Consider the following 19251-nt stretch of genomic DNA (forward strand, 5'->3'; position numbering starts at 1 on the left):
ACGCCTTGTCATTCTAATTCCCATTGAAGAACAAGAAGAGGTATGAAAGAACTTGTGTGACCTCTGGTTTTGAAAAACCAGGAGCTCAAGTGGGAAGTGTTGAGCAGAATCTCAGAAATGAGACTTAAAGAACTTAATTTCCCAGAGTGCATCAGCAGCAGTAAATCAGCTGCTTGTCATGTAATCAGTCATTGTCACTGATTTGGAGCACGAGGGAGATAGCAGCAGAGGATGGCTGAGTTTGGAGGATTGAGGTGTGATCCGGGAGGTGCAGGAAGTGAGGTGGACGAAGGAAGTGAGATTGAGGTGGACACGGGTAATGAGGGAAATTCAAACAACGAAGAATGGAGGTTAGTGAATCGAAAGAAAATGAAAAGAAAGCAGAGAGAATCTGATGGAGAAAAGGGAGAGGAAGAACAAAGGTCTGAAGTAAAGGTTATTATGCGATTTCAATCTCCCGGTACATTAAACCCCTTGAAGGTTAGTGAAGTTATTCACAAATTGGTGGGTGAAGTACGGTTGGTTAAAACCTTACGAGATGGGAATCTACTAATTATTTGTAGAGATAAAGTACAGCAGCAAGCATTGATGAAATGTAAATCATTGCTTGGGAAAGAGGTTAAGCCACAAGTATGGGAAGATAGAGGCAAGGTTATGGGTGTAATATCTGGAGTGTCTACTGAGATAACTGAAGAAGAAATCAAGGTTAATGTCAGAGGAGTGCGAGTAACGAGAGTTAAACGCTTACCTTTCACAAGAGATGGAGTTAAGGGGCCTAGCCTATCTGTATTGTTGACTTTAGAGGAAGATAAAATCCCTGAAAGAATCAGAATTGGGTATGTCAGCTATATTGTAAGACCATACATCCCTCCCCCAATGAGATGCTTTAAATGCCAGCGGTTTGGACATATTGCAGCAGCCTGTAAGAGTAAACTTCGGTGCGCTAAATGCGGAGGGGAACATGAATACGGGAAGTGTGAGAGGGGAGTTAAAATCAAATGCTGTAATTGTGGAGGAGAGCATAGTGCGGCCTACAAAGGATGTGATGCACATAAAAAAGCGGTCCAAATTCAGAATGTAAAGGTTAAAGAAAAGCTTACTTACGTTGAGGCAATCAAAAAGGTAAAAACTAATGATAATAATAGTAGTAGAATAGCACCTGTGATTCAACACCCAGTTCAAAGCACTTATAGATGCTGCAATGTTACCAAGGATACACTTATAGTGGAAAAGAAAAGGTTTGTAGCATTTATGGTAGAAATCATTAACTGTTCTGCTCAAGCATGTAGCCGAACAGAGAGAACTAAGATAATTGCAAAAGCGGCAGAAAAGTATTTGGATATGGAAGAGATGTCAGTAGAGATCATTAATGCAACACTTTTAACGGGGATATTAGATTCACAATCAACATGTGGTGGTGGGGATTAATGATGCTAACCATTTTACAATGGAATGCGAGGAGTCTAATAGCAAACGGACAAGAATTAAAACAGCATATTCAGGAGCAATCAGTTAAACCTAACATTATTTGCATTCAGGAATCCTGGCTAAAACCTTCACTGGAATTTACATTGTATGGCTATACAGCAGTGCGTAAGGATAGAATTCATGCTATAGGGGGCGGTGTAGTCACTTTTATACAACATGGTGTTAACTATAGAGTTATCAACGGTTGTGAAGAATTTGAGATAATCATAATAGAGGCATGGGTTAACAAAACAAAAATCAGAATAATAAACTATTATAATCCTTGTCAGAAAATAACTAGGGAAATGTTGGAGAGTGTATGTGATAGGGAAAACTCTAAAGTTATAGTATGTGGTGATTTTAATGCATATAATACCTTGTGGGGATGTGCCAGAACAGACAGAGATGGGTATACCATTGAGGAGTTTATGGATGATAATTTGTTAGTATGTCTAAATGATGGAAGAGGTACTAGGTATGACATAGTTCATGGCGTAGAATCTGCAATTGATCTTACTATTGTGTCGCAACAATTAGCAGGTACCTGTACATGGGATGTGAGCAGTGACAATGCAATGGGTAGTGATCATTATCCTATCTGGATTAAAATAAGGAATCAAAATATTAGTTTTGAAGAAAATTGGAGTTCAAGATGGAGAATGAAAAATGCCAATTGGGGGCTGTATAATTTTATAACAAGTAGCAAACTAATTGAAGTCAGGTCAAATATGAGTGACGACGTTGAGGAGTTGAATGATATGATTATTAAAATAATACATGAGTCAGCAGAAGAAACAATAGGGAAAACATCTGGTGCAAAGAAGAAGAAAATGGTACCATGGTGGTCTGATGAGTGTAGAGAGGCTGTTAAAAACAGAAATAAAGCCTTTAAAATTGTTAAATCTAATCATTCATTTTTTAATCTAGTGGAGTATAAAAGAGCACAGGCTAAAGCTAAAAGAATCATAAGAGAAGCTAAAAGGAAATATTGGAGAGACTTCTGTAGTAATATTGGAACAGGAATCAAAATTAATGACATATGGGGAATGATCAGAAAGATGGGTGGCATAAGAAGGGATTTTTCATTACCAGTATTAAGAGATGGTGATACTGAGGCGGTAACCAGTAAAGAAAAAGCTGAGACGCTTGCAAAATCGTTCGTAAGGATACATAGTTCACAGAATCTCTCCAGTGAAGAGCTAGATATAAGAAAGAGGATTGTTGAAGAAAATAAAAACAAGCTAGGGATTAAAGAGGTGGGGGAGAGCTCACTAGATGCAAAGTTCACACTGTTTGAACTAAAAAGAGCATTGATAGGTGTTAAAAATACCTCACCAGGAAGAGATGGGATATGCTATAAAATGATTGAAGAAATATCTGATGTGGCAAAAAATGTGATACTGGTTTTGTATAACAAAATTTGGGAGCAAGGAAAATTGCCTACTGGGTGGAAACACTCCGTAATAGTTCCTATAGGGAAACCAGGAAAGGATAAAATGAATGTCAAAAGCTACAGACCAATATCATTAAAGGTATAGCGGAAGATTTTCCCAAATTATTTAAAAGAACCGCCCCTCGATATTTTTTAAAAAATGCTCCCGAGAGGGAACGCCTGTTAAACGCGTGCACGAGACAGAGAGAGAGCGTGCAGGAGCTCAGTTCTTCTCTTCGCTCTGTTTACAAGTTTCTGTCTGCATGTTTACCGTGTCTGTGCGGTTCGTGACTTGTGCCAGGGCTAGCATCGCAAATCATAGCTTACATCAACTTTTACCAGCAGTGATTTTAAATGGATTTCTCCAAATAGCATGACAAAATGTACCTTTCCAGAAGAAACTTCGCGTGGGAAGCCCAACCTGTCCTTTAGCTCACGCCAGCGTGTGAAATAGTCTCCCATAAACACTCTGGTCTTGTTTCTTTATTTATAGTCCTTTCTCTTCTTGTCATACAATTCGTAGACACTTTTTCTCTTGTGACCCTCAGACATTTTGAAAAAAACACAGTGAGAACGCGACCTTCAATGAATGGTTGAAACCGTAGCACAACACACATACACGTGAAAGTGCGCATGTGCAGAAAGCAAACGTAGAGGCGAGCACGTGCGACGGTTATACGTCAACATATAATCAGAATGATTGATATCTGGGATGACCAATAACAGTGATGATCCACCCGGAAAACGAAAATCTTCCGCTATACCTTTAACATCCAATCTATGTAAACTCATGGAGAAGATGATTACTAAAAGGTTAGTGTATAATTTAGAAAGCAGAGGGCTGATTTCACCATATCAGAGTGGATTCCGTTGTGGAAGAACAACTATGGATCCTGTAGTTTGCCTGGAGAATGAGATACGTAAAGCGCAAGTTAACAAAGAATCTGTTTTGGCAATCTTTTTTGATATAGAGAAGGCCTACGACATGCTGTGGAAGGAGGGACTTTTAATTAAGTTGAATAAATTGGAAATAGGAGGAAAGATGTTCAACTGGATTAAAGATTTTTTAAAGGATAGAACTATAGAGGTCAGGATAGGGTCAGAGTCATCAAGTACATACACAATAGAAAATGGCACCCCACAGGGTAGTGTATGCAGTCCAATTTTGTTTAATATAATGATTAATGATGTGTTTGATGGAGTGAACCAAAGAATAAACAGGGCATTATATGCAGATGATGGAGCGTTGTGGGTAAGGGGCCGTAATATTGACAATTTACAGCAAAGGATGCAAATAGCAATTAGTCAGGTTGGGAGATGGTCACTTGACTGGGGGTTCCACCTCTCAGTGGAAAAAACGCAAGTCATCTGTTTTTCTAAGAAAAGGGTAAAACCCACAATAGATCTTAAGATAAATGGACAATCTCTCAAACAAGTTAATGAATTAAGATATCTTGGTGTGTGGTTTGACAGTAAACTTACTTTTAAAAATCATGTTCAGAAAATGGTGGACAAATGTAAGAAAGCAATTAATCTTTTGAAGTGTCTTTCAGGGTACAGCTGGGGGGCATCAGGATCTTCTTTGAAAAGAATCTATATTGCAATAATCCGATCAGTGTTTGATTATGGATGTACAGTATACAAAACAGCAGCAAAATCTACATTAGCTGAGCTGGACAAGGTGCAGGCCAAAGCTCTTCGGTTGTGTAGTGGAGCCTTCCGAACATCACCTATCCCAGCACTGCAAGTAGTAGTAGGGGAGATGCCTTTAAATCTTAGGAGATTACAACTTTCTCTAGCATATTGGGTAAACTTACAAGGGCATGAAATTACACATCCTACAAAACTGGTGTTAGAAGAATGCTGGGAATATGGTCGCACTATGAATAGCAGTTTTGGATGGAATAGCAATAAAGAAGCAGATGATATGGGAATCAGTACTATACCGTGCAGCAAAAATATTAACTTGAGTCCAATTCCACCGTGGTTTTTCTACTATCCTGTAGTTGATCTGGAAGTTAAGAATAGAGTCAAGATGGGAATGTATCAAAGTGTAGAGCAGTATATAGAAGTAATGTATAATGACACAGTACAAATATATACAGATCAGGGCCGTGCAGAGACAATTGGAGAGGCAGGTGCTCAAAAAATAAAAAGGGCACTTTGCTCGCTGACACGCAAGCACACAACTGAAACAAATAATAAAGTAATACAGAATAGAAAGATGATTTTAAGTCTAACGTTTTCCTTTATTTTCCTTGCAAATAGAGTGAGAGAGAAAAATATATATAGACTGAGTTTTATATCTATATATTTATGCATTTGGCAGCCACTTTTATCCAAAACGACTTACAGTGCATTTCATTTTGTGTTTGTGTGTGTCAACAGTATTTGCAGTTTTGAAATTATATGATATTATTGCATTGTGACATTAAGATATTATTACGTTTACAGTCTTGTGTTTTTGTTGTCATATTTAAAATATAATTCTATTCTATTCTAATCCTGTTCGAAATTTGTATAGCAAGAGAGTAGTCTATAGTTTTGAATCGTGTTTGTGTTGTGTTTTTGCACACTTTGATGCCTTGATGACACGGCAATAAAATAATGACATTCATCTCTCCTTTCATTCATTTTATGAAGCCTCTAGTACTTTCTTTATTTTCAGGTAAACTAAAACTGGTTGCAAAGCTGGAGAGTTTTTGACTGAGTTAATAATTTAGCACGAGTATGGCTATATTACCCAACATCAGCTCACATTGTCTTTTATCAAAGGCGAGTCCAGGAATCGTAAATTCAATATGATACAAAAATTAAACGAGGTTTTTTTTACCGTATTCATCGGATCTTGCTCCTCCAACAAACTCCGCGTGGTGAATGACATTAGAACAGCGCGAGAGCGATTTGAAATCAAACTCCTCCGTATGATTTCCCGAATATTTCTCGCGGTACTTTGATGTCATATGCGTTTCGGTTCTTGCATTGCTGCGTGAAGTTGAGCACACCTAAAAACTCGAGACAGCTACCTGTATGAACTCCCGGCAGAGAACGTCCCTGCCTTTGCCTCATCCATTGTTTTTATATGGGAAGAATGTTTTATTTTCAGCGTGAGAAATGCAAGGTGTGGCGTCACTGGCGTGTAAACTGGCTGAAATGCGTGTCTCCCGCCGAATGCGTGAGACTTGAGAGCCCTGTTTGCATCTAACATTTAGAGATGTTAATACACACAGACAGCAATAAACAAAAGCTGTGCATGCTCTCCTCACGTTGTTCTTGTAAAATAATAATAATATAAGCATATCGCTTCGGTTCAATGCCGGCTCGAGGGGGATCCTCCCTGTACTGCGCAGTGCGCACCGTGTCGTGCACGTGTAGGTAGGCATTTATATAGTATTCAACCAAATATAACAGTTAAAATGAACGGTTCACTTTCACGACAGGAAGAAACCTGGCTAACAAGGCTAAGGTTAGGACATACAGGACTGAACAGTGGCTTACATATAATAGGGAAACATGAGACCGGAATGTGCCCATATTGTACAGAAATAGAAACAGTGAAGCATGTACTTCTGATTTGTAGGCAGTATTCTGACGAGAGAAAAAAACTGAAGAGAGTATCAAAGAACTCTTTGACTTTGAGCAACCTGTTGAGTCTATCTGGAACACAGTTTATAAGCAAAGCAGTGATAGAATATCTGAAAGAAACACAACTAGCAAGAAGACTTTAGCCCAATTTTATTTTATATATTTTTATTTTTTTATTTTTTTTTTTTTATATATATATATATATTTTTATATATATATATATATATACATTTATTTTTTGACTTCCCAATGTGATCACACCTCAATCCAGTAGATGGCGGTAATGCACAAAGATTGCAAACTGCCAATAAAATTCACTGAAGAAGAAGAAGAAGAAGAAGATTTGGAGCACCTGTTAAAACATGGGGTTCCTCAGTCATTCAGACTTCACAGAGAAGACACTCCAAATTCACTCATAGGTTCAGTCCAAAGACGCCAATGGTTTGTGAAATGTTTATTTACTTTGTAGTGTACTGTTTTATTCCATGTACAACAAACTTAAAAAATTATCTGAAAAAAACTGACAATATTGTAAAGAAAATACTACGGTCATCCCTGCTGGAAAAACCAGCATACCAGCAAATTGTGTTTTGGTGCTGACCACCAGCATTCCCATGCTGGTCCATGCTGGTTTGGTGCTCGTTTAGCTGGTGGTCATTAGCATACCAACACCAGCATCCCATGCTGGTCATACCAGCAAGACCAGCATATAATGTGTTTTGGTGTTGGTATGGTGGTGACCACCAGCTAAACCAGCACCAAACCAGCATGGACCAGCATGGGAATGTTGTTGGTCTATGCTGTTTTTTCAGCAGGGATACTATACATTCTCTCTTCGCCTAACTGGATCTGGCCAGAGAATTTCATCAACATCACAAGCAATATCCTCATTAGCAAGACAACCCAGGAAGAACCGTCTTGAATGTTGAATCCATCATTGCACAGCTACAGTGTCGATTTGGTCACAGGCGTCCTCCATGGCCTGAATGAGGTGTATCTGAGCCTGGAGATCGTAAACCTTCCACCGCCATGCAGAGAAAAACTCTTTGATATGGTTTTGAAACAGAGAGTATGGTGGAAGGTTTAGTACAGTCAACTGTGGATGGTGTTGAAACCAGTTCTGGACCAAGCAGAGCGGTGGAATGACACATTGTCCCAGATGACAGTGTATTGTATCTGGTGCATTTCATACCTGCTGTGACAATGTGGTGCAATCGGTCCAAAAATGAGAGAATGTGAGGTGTGTTCTAAGGGCCCATTTTGGCATGATGGAGGAGAACCGCATGCTGTGAAATACTTTCACGTTGCCCTGGAACATTGATTATAGCCCGGTGGCCAATGATATTTCTGCCTCTCCTTCTTGCTTTTGTGATTTTGAACCCTGTCTCATCAATACATATGAATTCATGCAGGACCTGCTGCATTTTTATAGTGCTTAAACCTGATTGGTGTGTGTACAATTTAGCAATCATGTGTTTGTGCACCTGATGGCTGTGTTTAACCGATTGGCTCATAAGTGTTAATTTTACAGTCAGTGCTTTGGAATTGCAAAGAAGTGACATCCTGATAGACTTCTTTGTCTAATGTATACAAGTGTGTTTAGTGTTTTGCAAATCACTGTGTGTAATGTTTTGAAAATAGTGTGAAGCTGACAATGTGCTTACAGTTGTGCAAATCCAGCCTTGTGTTTTGCTCCTTAAGTGTTAGGTTTTGCTAATTGTGGGAAAATTTTAATTATAGTGTGTCGGCAATCGTAAAAAACTGTAAATGTTGTTTGTCTTACAGTTTTTCTCAATTGTTAAACCACTAAACCCTATTGGCTGAACCAAATGCTCAGTTGCTGAACCCACTGATTGAATCAATCACTCTTTTGGCAAAACCATAAGCACTTTTCACCTGTTTAGACACAACTTGCCAAACACATTTTCATTGTGATGCACCCGTGCTGCATAATGGTGAGCACAGGTGACAAAAGTCAAACACAATTAAAGCACAAGTGTCACTACTTGAACACAACAACTCAAAATTGATCACACTTGTGGCTAATGATATGAGGGAACACATATATGAAGGTATATTTGGTGCAAAACAACTGCACACCTGTGACAGTGGAATTTGTATTTGTAGAGATTATCCACACATGTGTATCAGTAAATTTGAAGTCACAGATGAAGAGTTGCAAACTTGTAGATTTTTTTTCTTTCCCTCAAATACAACATAACAGTTACACATTCACAAATCCTTCAGTGCAGCTGCACAAATCCCATTTTACAAATCACAGATTAAGAAACTCACAAGCTCACGTTTTTTTGCTACAATTGCTGCAGTAAATATGGTGCAAAACCTACTTGAACACCTGCATCAAAGTATGTGAAGTCACACACAAATTTTGTACATTCGCAAATCAGTTTGTGCATCTGTGCGATGAGAGTTGCATGTGTGTAAAAAAAATTTTTCACAAATATTTTTTTATTTTTGAAATATTTTCTAGCACAAACACAAGTACATAAATACAACTGCTTGAATCTGCTGCTACGAGTTTCAAACACTCTTTTTTGTGTGCTCTCTGTTTTGCACCAAATATCTCGAGATAAGTGGTGCGAAAGTGATTTGTATACCTGTAGGCTATGTTCAGCACTTCCCACCAGGTGGCGCCTGACACTCACTGAAGCAGAGTTTATTAATTACCAGCAATGTTTCAGCAAGGTAAATCGCCTTTATCAAGGTATTATTTTCACCAAGTGGAGAACAATATAAATGATAGTGCTAATTATACACACATGAAGGTAATTACATACAATACTCCAATGATTCATTAGTAAACAAAATATAAGTTCCATAAATCTCAAACCATCAATATAAGTAGATTAAAAAAATACAAGCAGCAAATACACACATAGGCCTACATATACCTAATAGGCTTTACTATACCTAAAAGGCCTCCTGTCTAAGTTAAAATTGGTCCAACTCACCTCACCTTCTAGATGAAAATACCCTCTCAATTCCTATATACAATAATGAAGTTATAGGATGATTAAGTTCAACAAAATGCAGTGCTAGTGGAAGGTTCATATTTCTGCATATTATTGCACTCTGATGTTTCACGATGCGTGTTTTATACTCTCTATTTGTTTTCCTACATATGATTTTCAACAATGACAGTGTTAAAGTGGTTTCTGTTGGTATAGATGGAGAAGAGAGGTCCGATCTAACTAATTTATCTCCTAGATTACATTCACCTATATTCAGTTAGCCTATGTTTACTTTACTGACACAACAATGTGCCCAGGATGGTAAAATAATTATTTCAATGTATTACTAATAAACAACACAAGTCTTGTGCATACTGACATGGTTGTGCATACTGAAATTTTTTTCTGGGGTGCATGCCCTAGAAAAATACATATGGACCTTGGTATTTATAAAATCCTCTGTACGGCCCTGCTCATGACAATAAGAATCCACTCTCAATAGTGTATGACGAGCTGTAGGTTTTTTAATAGGATATGTAAAAAATTACAAGCTACCCACAAGTCTAAAAAGCTGATTTGATTTGGGTTAGCATCCAGGGTAAATGTTAAGAAATCAGAACAACTGTTAAGATAATAATAAAAACAATTTAGTTGTTCAGTTACCCGATTCAAAAAGACAGAAATAATCATCCAAATTAGTATATTAGAAGAAAAAAGCATGTATCTTAGTTATGTGTGTATTTGCTGCTTGTATTTTTTTAATCTACTTATATTGATGGTTTGAGATTTATGGAACTTATATGTTGTTTAATAATGAATCATTGGAATATTGTATGTAATTACCTTCATCTGTGTATAATTAGCACTCCCATTTATATTGTTCTCCACTTGGTGAAAATAATACCTTGATAAAGGCGATTTACCTTGCTGAAACATTGCTGGTAATTAATAAACTCTGCTTCAGTGAGTGTCAGGCGCCACCTGGTGGGCAGTGCTGAGCACAGCCTACAGGTATACAAATTACTTTCGCACCATTTATCTCGGGATATTTGGTGCAAAACAGAGAGCACACGAAAAAGAGTGTTTGAAACTCGTAGCAGCAGATTCAAGCAGTTGTATTTATGTACTTGTGTTTGTGCTAGAAAATATTTCAAAAATAAAAAAATATTTGTGAACATTTTTTTTTACACACATGCAACTCTCATCGCACAGATGCACAAACTGATTTTGCGAATGTACAAAATTTGTGTGTGACTTCACATACTTTGATGCAGGTGTTCAAGTAGGTTTTGCACCATATTTACTGCAGCAATTGTAGCAAAAAACGTGAGCTTGTGAGTTTCTTAATCTGTGATTTGTAAAATAGGATTTGTGCAGCTGCACTGAAGGATTTGTGAATGTGTAACTGTTGTGTTGTATTTGAAAGAAAGAAAAAAAATCTACAAGTTTGCAACTCTTCATCTGTGACTTCAAATTTACTGATACACATGTGTGGATAATCTCTACAAATACAAATTCCACTGTCACAGGTGTGCAGTTGTTTTGCACCAAATATACCTTCATACACATACAGTAAGACAGTTCAGAGAGCACTGGTTTGTGAGGCCCTACAATGGATAGAAATCTGTGTGGAAGAGTTTGTGTGAGAGGAGGTCGAGGTGGTCAGCGAAGACAAAGATCAGTAATATCTGATTAAATCAGAGCTACTATGATTGACCATGTTCTGCATAAGATTTCTGTTTTGTCTTTTTGTACAAGTGCTAAATGCACAGTTTGTTTTTGTTTTGCAACATGCATTTAGCCTACAGTAAACAATAAACATTTATTTCTCAAGCTTCAAAGGATAGTTCACCCAAAAATGAAAATTCTGTCATCATTTACTCACTTTCATGTTGTTACAAACCTGTATAAATGTCTTTGTTCTGATGAACACAAAGGAAGATATTTTGAGAAATGTTTGTAAGCAAACCATTCATGGACCCCATTTACTTACATAGTATACTTTTTTCCTACTATGGAAGTGAATTGGCTCCACGAATGGTTTGGTTATAAACATTTCTCAATATATTTTCCTTTGTGTTCATCAGACCAAAGAAATGTATGTGGGTTTGTAACAAAATGAAGGTGAGCAAATGATGACAGAATTTTCATTTTTGTGTGAACTATCCCTTTCATGTCCTGAGCATTGTGTTTTCTATTTTTCTACGTAGTGTATAGTGACTGCTCCATAGTGTTTCTAATTTTGATTGACACAGGGCACGATTTGACAACATAGTTCAGTTTTGAGTACAGATTGAACTGTTTTGAGGTGAAAGTTTGGTTTTGCAAGAAGAGTCTGAGGTTTTGTGAATGTAGCTTGAAAATTGGGTTTTGTGTTCACAGTTTAGAGAAAAGGAGAGAAGTATTCAAGAAATGTGTCTTAGCAATCGAGAAAAACTGTAATATGGAAACTGAAGCAGTCTTCATAGCTTATCGGGGCTTAAAATTCCTGTCTGACCTTTGTTATAAAAATTAAGAAAGAGTCCTGGACATAACATTTAGTGCTTTCAAGCAAAATACATTCATATGTGTCTCAGTCTGTGTTGGGTTGACTCTGACTTTCCCAGCCAACCTTTAGCATAGAGAGCAATACACAGTATCAGCAACAGGCTGCCTTACTTCAGCACATTCTCAGTGCTTTAGTGTTTAGAACACTTGCTCTCCCATGTGGTAGTCCCAGGTTTGAATCCCAAGAGGTGCAGATGTCCTTCTCCATTGCCAATTATGCAATACTCTATCTATGATAGAGTTTATGGACAGCTGCTTGGTTGGAATGTATGTTTTGCCTTTACAAAGTGAGTAATTTGATCCTTTTATCACTATTAATATGGCTACTGAAGCAGTCTTCATAGCTGATCAGGGCTTAAAGTTCCTGTTGGACCTTTGTTATAAAATTTAAGAAAGAGTCCTGGACATAACAAGCAAAATGCATTCTTGTATGTGTCAGCCTCTGTGGGATTGACTCTAATTCTACCAGCCAACCAACAGTTTGAGTATAGACAGCAATCAACACAACTCTGTAGCCTAGGCAATTCTTTAGCTCTGATAGAGTTTGTGGGCAGCTTCTTGCTTGGAATTTCGGTTTTGTCTTTACAAAGCAAGTAAGTTGATCCCTTTTTTCACTATTAATATGACTACTGAAGCAGTCTTCATAGTTGATGTGGGCTTAAAATTCCTGTTGGACCTTTGTGATGAAGTTTAAGAAAGAGTTCTGGACATAACATTTAGTGCTTTCAAGCAAAATACATTCATGTATGTCTCAGTCTGTGTTGGGTTGACTCTGACTTTCCCAGCTAACCGTTAGCATAGAGAGCAATACACAGTATCAGCAAAAGCCTGCCTTGATTCAGCACATTCTCTGTGGTCTAGTGGTTAGCGCACTTGCTCTCCCATGTGATAGTCCTAGGTTTGAATACCAAGAGATGCAGGTATCCTTCTTCATTGGCAATTAGGCACTACTCTATCTATAATAGAGTTTATGGGCAGCTGTTTGGTTGGAATGTATGTTTTGCCTTTACAAAGTGAGTAAGTTGATCCTTTTTTATCACTATTAATATGGCTACTGAAGCAGTCTTCATAGCTGATGTGGGATTACAATTCATGTTGGACCTTTGTGATGAAGTTTAAGAAAAAGTTCTGGACATAACAAGCAAAATGCATTCATGTATGTGTTAGCCTGTGTGGGATTGACTCTAATTCTACCAGCCAACCAACAGTTTGAGTATAGACAGCAATCAACACATCCTCTGTAGCCTAGGCAGTTCATTAGCTCTGATAGAGTTTGTGGGCAGCTTCTTGCTTGGAATTTCGGTTTTTCCTTTACAAAGCAAGTAAGTTGATCCTTTTATCCCTATTAATATGGCTACCGAAGCAGTATTCATGGCTGATGTGGGATTAAAATTCCTGTTGGACCTTTGTGATGAAGTTTAAGAAAGAGTTCTGGACATAACATTTAGTGCTTTCAAGCAAGATACATTCATTTATGTCTCAGTCTGTGTTGGGTTGACTCTGACTTTCCCAGCCAACCGTTAGCATAGAGAGCAATACACTGTATCAGCAACAGCCTGCCTTGATTCAGCACTTTCTCTGTGGTTTAGTGGTAAGAGCACTTGCTCTCCCATGTGATAGTCCTAGGTTTGAATCCCAAGAGATGGAGGTGTCCTTCTCCATTGCCAATTAGGCACTACTCTATCTATAATAGAGTTTATGGGCAGCTGCTTTGTTGGAATGTATGTTTGCCTTTACAAAGTGAGTAAGTTGATCCTTTAATCACTATTAATATGGATACTGAAGCAGTCTTCATAGCTGATCAGGGCTTAAAGTTCCTGTTGGACCTTTATTATAAAATTTAAGAAAGAGTCTTGGACATAACATGCAAAATGCATTCATGTATGTGTCAGCCTGTGTGGGATTGACTCTAATTCTACCAGCCAACCAACAGTTTGAGTATAGACAGCAATCAACACATCCTCTGTAGCCTAGGCATTTCTTTAGCTCTGATAGAATTAGTGGGGAGCTTCTTGCTTGGAATTTCGGTTTTGTCTTTACAAAGCAAGTAAGTTGATCCCTTTATCACTATTAATATGACTACTGAAGCAGTCTTCATAGTTGATGTGGGCTTAAAATTCCTGTTGGAGCTTTGTGATGAAGTTTAAGAAAGAGTTCTGGACATAACATTTAGTGCTTTCAAGCAAAATACATTCATGTATGTCTCAGTCTGTGTTGGGTTGACTCTGACTTTCCCAGCCAACCGTTAGCAAAAAGAGCAATACACTGTTTCAGCAACAGCCTGCTTTGATTCAGCAAATTCTCTGTGGTCTAGTGGTTAGAGCACTTGTTCTCCCATGTGATAGTCCTAGGTTTGAATACCAAGAGATGCAGGTGTCCTTCTTCATTGCCAATTAGGCACTACTCTATCTATAATAGAGTTTATGGGCAGCTGTTTGGTTGGAATGTATGTTTTGCCTTTACAAAGTGAGTAAGTTGATCCTTTTATCACTATTAATATGGCTACTGAAGCAGTCTTCATAGCTGATCAGGGCTTAAAGTTCCTGTTGGACCTTTGTTATAAAATTTAAGAAAGAGTCTTGGACATAACAAGCAAAATGCATTCATGTATGTGTCATCCTGTGTGGGATTGACTCTAATTCTACCAGCCAACCAAAAGTTTGAGTATAGACAGCAATCAACACATCCTCTGTAGCCTAGGCAATTCCTTTTAAGCAGTCTTCTATTAATATGGCTACTTAAGCAGTCTACCAGCCAACCAACAGTTTGAGTATAGACATCAATCAACACATCCTCTGTAGCCTAGGCAGATCCTTTTAAGCAGTCTTCTATTAATATGGCTACTTAAGCAGTCTTCATAGCTGATCAGGGATTAAAGTTCCTGTTGGACCTTTGTTATAAAATTTAAGAAAGAGTCCTGGACATAACAAGCAAAATGCATTCATGTATGTGTCAGCCTGTGTGGGATTGACTCTAATTCTACCAGCCAACCAACAGTTTGAGTATAGACGGCAATCAACACATCCTCTGTAGCCTAGGGAGTTGTTTAGCTCTGATAGAGTTTGTGGGCAGCTTCTTGCTTGGAATTTCGGTTTTTCCTTTACAAAGAAAGTAAGTTGATCCTTTTATCACTATTAATATGGCTACTGAAGCAGTCTTCATAGCTGATGTGGGATTAAAATTCCTGTTGGACCTTTGTGATGAAGTTTAAGAAAGATTTCTGGTTATAACATTTAGTGCTTTCAAGCAAAATACATTCATGTATGTCTCAGTCTGTGTTGGGTTGACTCTGACTTTCCCAGCCAACCGTTAGCATAGAGAGTAATACACAGTATCAGCAACAGCCTGCCTTGATTCAGCACATTCTCTGTGGTCTAGTGGTTGGAGCACTTGCTCTCCCATATGGTAGTCCCAGGTTCGAATCCCAAGAGATGCAGGTGTCCTTCTCCATTGCCAATTAGGCACTACTCTATGTATGATAGAGTTTATGGGCAGCTGCTTGTTTGGAATGTATGTTTTGCCTTTACAAAGTGAGTAAATTGATCCATTTAACACTATTAATATGGCTACTGAAGCAGTCTTCATAGCTGACCAGGGCTTAAAGTTCCTGTTGTTATAAAATTTAAGAAAGAGTCCTGGACATAACAAGCAAAATGCATTCATGTATGTGTCAGCCTGTGTGGGATTGACTCTAATTCTACCAGCCAACCAACAGTTTGTGTATAGACATCAATCAACACATCCTCTGTAGCCAAGGCAATTCCTTTTAAGCAGTCTTCTATTAATATGGCTACTTAAGCAGTCTACCAGCCAACCAACAGTTTGAGTATAGACATCAATCAACACATCCTCTGTAGCCTAGGCAGATCCTTTTAAGCAGTCTTCTATTAATATGGCTACTTAAGCAGTCTTCATAGCTGATCAGGGATTAAAGTTCCTGTTGGACCTTTGTTATAAAATTTAAGAAAGAGTCCTGGACATAACAAGCAAAATGCATTCATGTATGTGTCAGCCTGTGTGGGATTGACTCTAATTCTACCAGCCAACCAACAGTTTGTGTATAGACATCAATCAACACATCCTCTGTAGCCAAGGCAATTCCTTTTAAGCAGTCTTCTATTAATATTAGGGATGCGCCGAATGTTCGGCAACCGAAATTATTCGGCCGAAAATAGCCAAAAAACGCATTTTCGGTGTTCGGCCGAATAAGTAAAAAGGCCGAATAAATTTTGCCGAACAATGACGTTTTTAATGACGCAATCAAACCCGCGTAGAGTGAGAGGCGGGCGCTTTATGCAGCAAACATGTCAGCAGTGTGGAAGCACTTTAAAGTGTCAGAGAAAGAGGCAAAAACGGCCGTTTGCAGACATTGTTCTGCTGAATTGTCCAGAGGGGGTGCGTCTGCAAAAACGTACAGCACTTCAAGCTTAATTTATCACTTAAAATCAAAACACCCCGAACATCATGCAGAGTACGAGAAAGACACGGCGGCGGCAACGGCAACAGCAGCAGCGAAAAGAAAAGAAAAGTAGCTCCCGGTCCCACACCCACTCCATCTGTGGCTGACTTCTTAGAAAAGGCAAAAAAGTTTGCCAATGACAGTGCCAAAGCTAAAGGTATTACTAAAAGGATAATGGAATTCATCGCATTGGATGATCAACCATTCTCTGTTGTAGAGGATGTTGGATTTCGCAGGCTTATAGACTATATTGAGCCCCGTTACACCATCCCTAGTAGACGGCATTTCTCAGACGTGTGCTTACCTGAGATGTATAACGTCATTTCAACTAACGTCCATGAGCTTTTGGCTACAGATATTGCAGCCCTCAGCTTCACGACTGATATTTGGAGCTCGGATGTGAGCCCCACTAGTATGCTGAGTTTAACTGCGCAGTGGATCGACACAGATTTTAAGCTACAAAAGATTGTGCTTCACTCACAAGAGTTTAGAGGGTCCCATACAGCTGTAGCCATATCTGAGGCGTTTGCCAACATGTTTGACATTTGGCGTATCGACCGATCTAAAGTGCATGCGGTAGTAAGTGACAACGCAAGAAATATGGCTAAAGCCATGGAAGATAGCAATCTGAAAGGCATACGGTGTATGGCACACACAATTCAACTGGCGGTCAACGAGGGACTGTTGAGTCAGCGCAGTATAGCAGATGTGATAGCGATAGGCAGGAAAATTGTTGGCCATTTTAAACATTCACCGCTTGCCTATTCGCGCCTACAATCTATCCAAGAACAGTTCGGAATGCCACAAAAACGTTTCCAACAAGATGTGAGCACAAGGTGGAACAGTACATATTATATGCTGGAAAGCCTTTTTGCGCAAAAGCGAGTCTTGGCTACATACATAGCAGATCATGACCTGCCCGCGACATTCACCGCATACCAGTGGGTGTTAATCGAGAACGTTCTCTCTCTTCTCGCCCCCTTTGAGCAGATAACAAAAGAGATAAGCTCATCTGATGCAACTGTGGCAGACGTCATACCCTTACTTGCAGCACTAAAGCGTCTTTTAAATAAAGAGGCTGAAACAGACCACGGAGTAAAAACAACTAAAAGTGCGCTCTTAGAAGCTGTCAGCTCACGATTTAGTCAGGCGGACTCAGAACCCCTGTACTGCATCGCGACTGTGCTTGATCCACGATATAAAGATCATTACTTGGATGTGGGGAAAAAGATGAGCACACGAGAAATGATCCAGGCCGAGTTGGATTTGGGAAAGCCGCTAGGTGATGGAGACGGTCAGGTGATGCACAGCGCAGGAGATGAAAACAGCGCAGAGAGTAAACGGGCTTGTACTACAGATGAGCCGCGCACAGTCTCGCTGTCTGACATGTTCGATGAGATCCTCCAAGAGAATAACCCATTTGCAAGACAGAGGACAAGCTCGACCGCTCAACAGTTAGATGGGTATCTCTCAGAAGTCCCCATCCCCAGGAGCAATAACCCTCTCGAATTTTGGAGGACCAATCAAGGCCGCTTTCCCGACCTGGCGCAGATGGCACGCAGGTAGGCTACTTGTATGGGAAATTAATTTAAGATTTTATTTATTTTTTGGATTATGGTAACACTTTATAAGTAGTTTCTATTTTTAACATTAACTAACAATGAAAAACCCTTATTAAAAGCATTTATTAATCTTAATGTTTACATTTACTAATACAGTATTAAAATTAAGTATCACATTTGTAATTTTTGAATTAAAAAGTATCAAAAGTGGTAGGCCTATTTGTTAAAACTGTTAATGCACTTATACTAACATGAACTAAATATTTTTTATTATCTTACATTAACGAAGATAAATAAATACCATAACAAATGTATTGCTCATTGTTAGTTCATGCAATAATGTTAACAAACATTGTAAAGTGTTACTACCTATATTTTATATTATGTGTTTTGTGAAAATTTAACTATTTTCAGTGTAGTAAAATAGTAGGCCTACACTGGGTTTCAACCATTTCATTATCTTGAAGACATTGTTCGTTTTGAAATAAGCAACTGTCAGAAAACTGCAATAAAATGTTCAACTATTCTGCAGGTACTTGTCTGCTCCATGCACAAGCACCGACAGTGAGAGACTGTTTAGTGCTGCATCTCATGTCATCGATGAGAAGAGAAACCGACTTTCATGTGAGAAAGCAGAGAAGCTACTTTTCATAAAGAAGAACCTGCCACTTTTCCTGAAGAAGTAGGCTAAGTAGGCTTATGTCTAGGACAGTTATTCATTTGTTGTGGGTTCATCCACATTTTTTGCACTATTCAATGCACATTTGTTGTTGTAGACATACAGAGTTACATTCTTTCAGCAGTCAGTTATAGGCCTAACATAGGCTATTCAAGAAGGGGGGCTGGCTTCAAAAATGGCCAAATTTTTTTTTTTACTAATTTATTTATTTTAAGTTATATTGTGCTTTGTTTGTATAATATTTGCTGGAATGTTCAAAAATGTTCAGTGTTAAATAAATATTTTGAAATTGTATTTTTGCTATTTGATTTATTTATCTGAAAAGCAACACAAAATAGTAAAAAGCAAATTTTTACTATTTAATTATTGTAATGGTGAAAAAATTGGCAAAATAAATGGAAAAAATGCGAAACACCGCGTTCGGTATTCGGCCTTCGGCCAAGCATTTCATTATTATTCGGCTTCGGCCAAGAATTTCATTTCGGTGCATCCCTAATTAATATGGCTACTTAAGCAGTCTACCAGCCAACCAACAGTTTGAGTATAGA

General features: G+C 38.4%; 1 protein-coding gene across 1 annotated transcript; it reads left to right on the plus strand.

Annotated features, from left to right (window-relative positions):
• The first annotated feature begins 231 nt into the window (after positions 1–231).
• On the plus strand, positions 232–18879 carry LOC141282525 (zinc finger BED domain-containing protein 4-like). The gene is made up of 3 exons (XM_073815659.1): positions 232–422; positions 16474–18024; positions 18557–18879. The coding sequence occupies exons 1-3, from the start codon at positions 232–234 to the stop codon at positions 18708–18710; spliced, it is 1896 nt and encodes a 631-aa protein (XP_073671760.1). The 3' UTR covers positions 18711–18879.
• Positions 18880–19251: the final 372 nt, after the last annotated feature.

This window comes from Paramisgurnus dabryanus, chromosome 9 (assembly GCF_030506205.2).
Source record: "Paramisgurnus dabryanus chromosome 9, PD_genome_1.1, whole genome shotgun sequence".
Classification (NCBI taxonomy): domain Eukaryota; kingdom Metazoa; phylum Chordata; class Actinopteri; order Cypriniformes; family Cobitidae; genus Paramisgurnus; species Paramisgurnus dabryanus.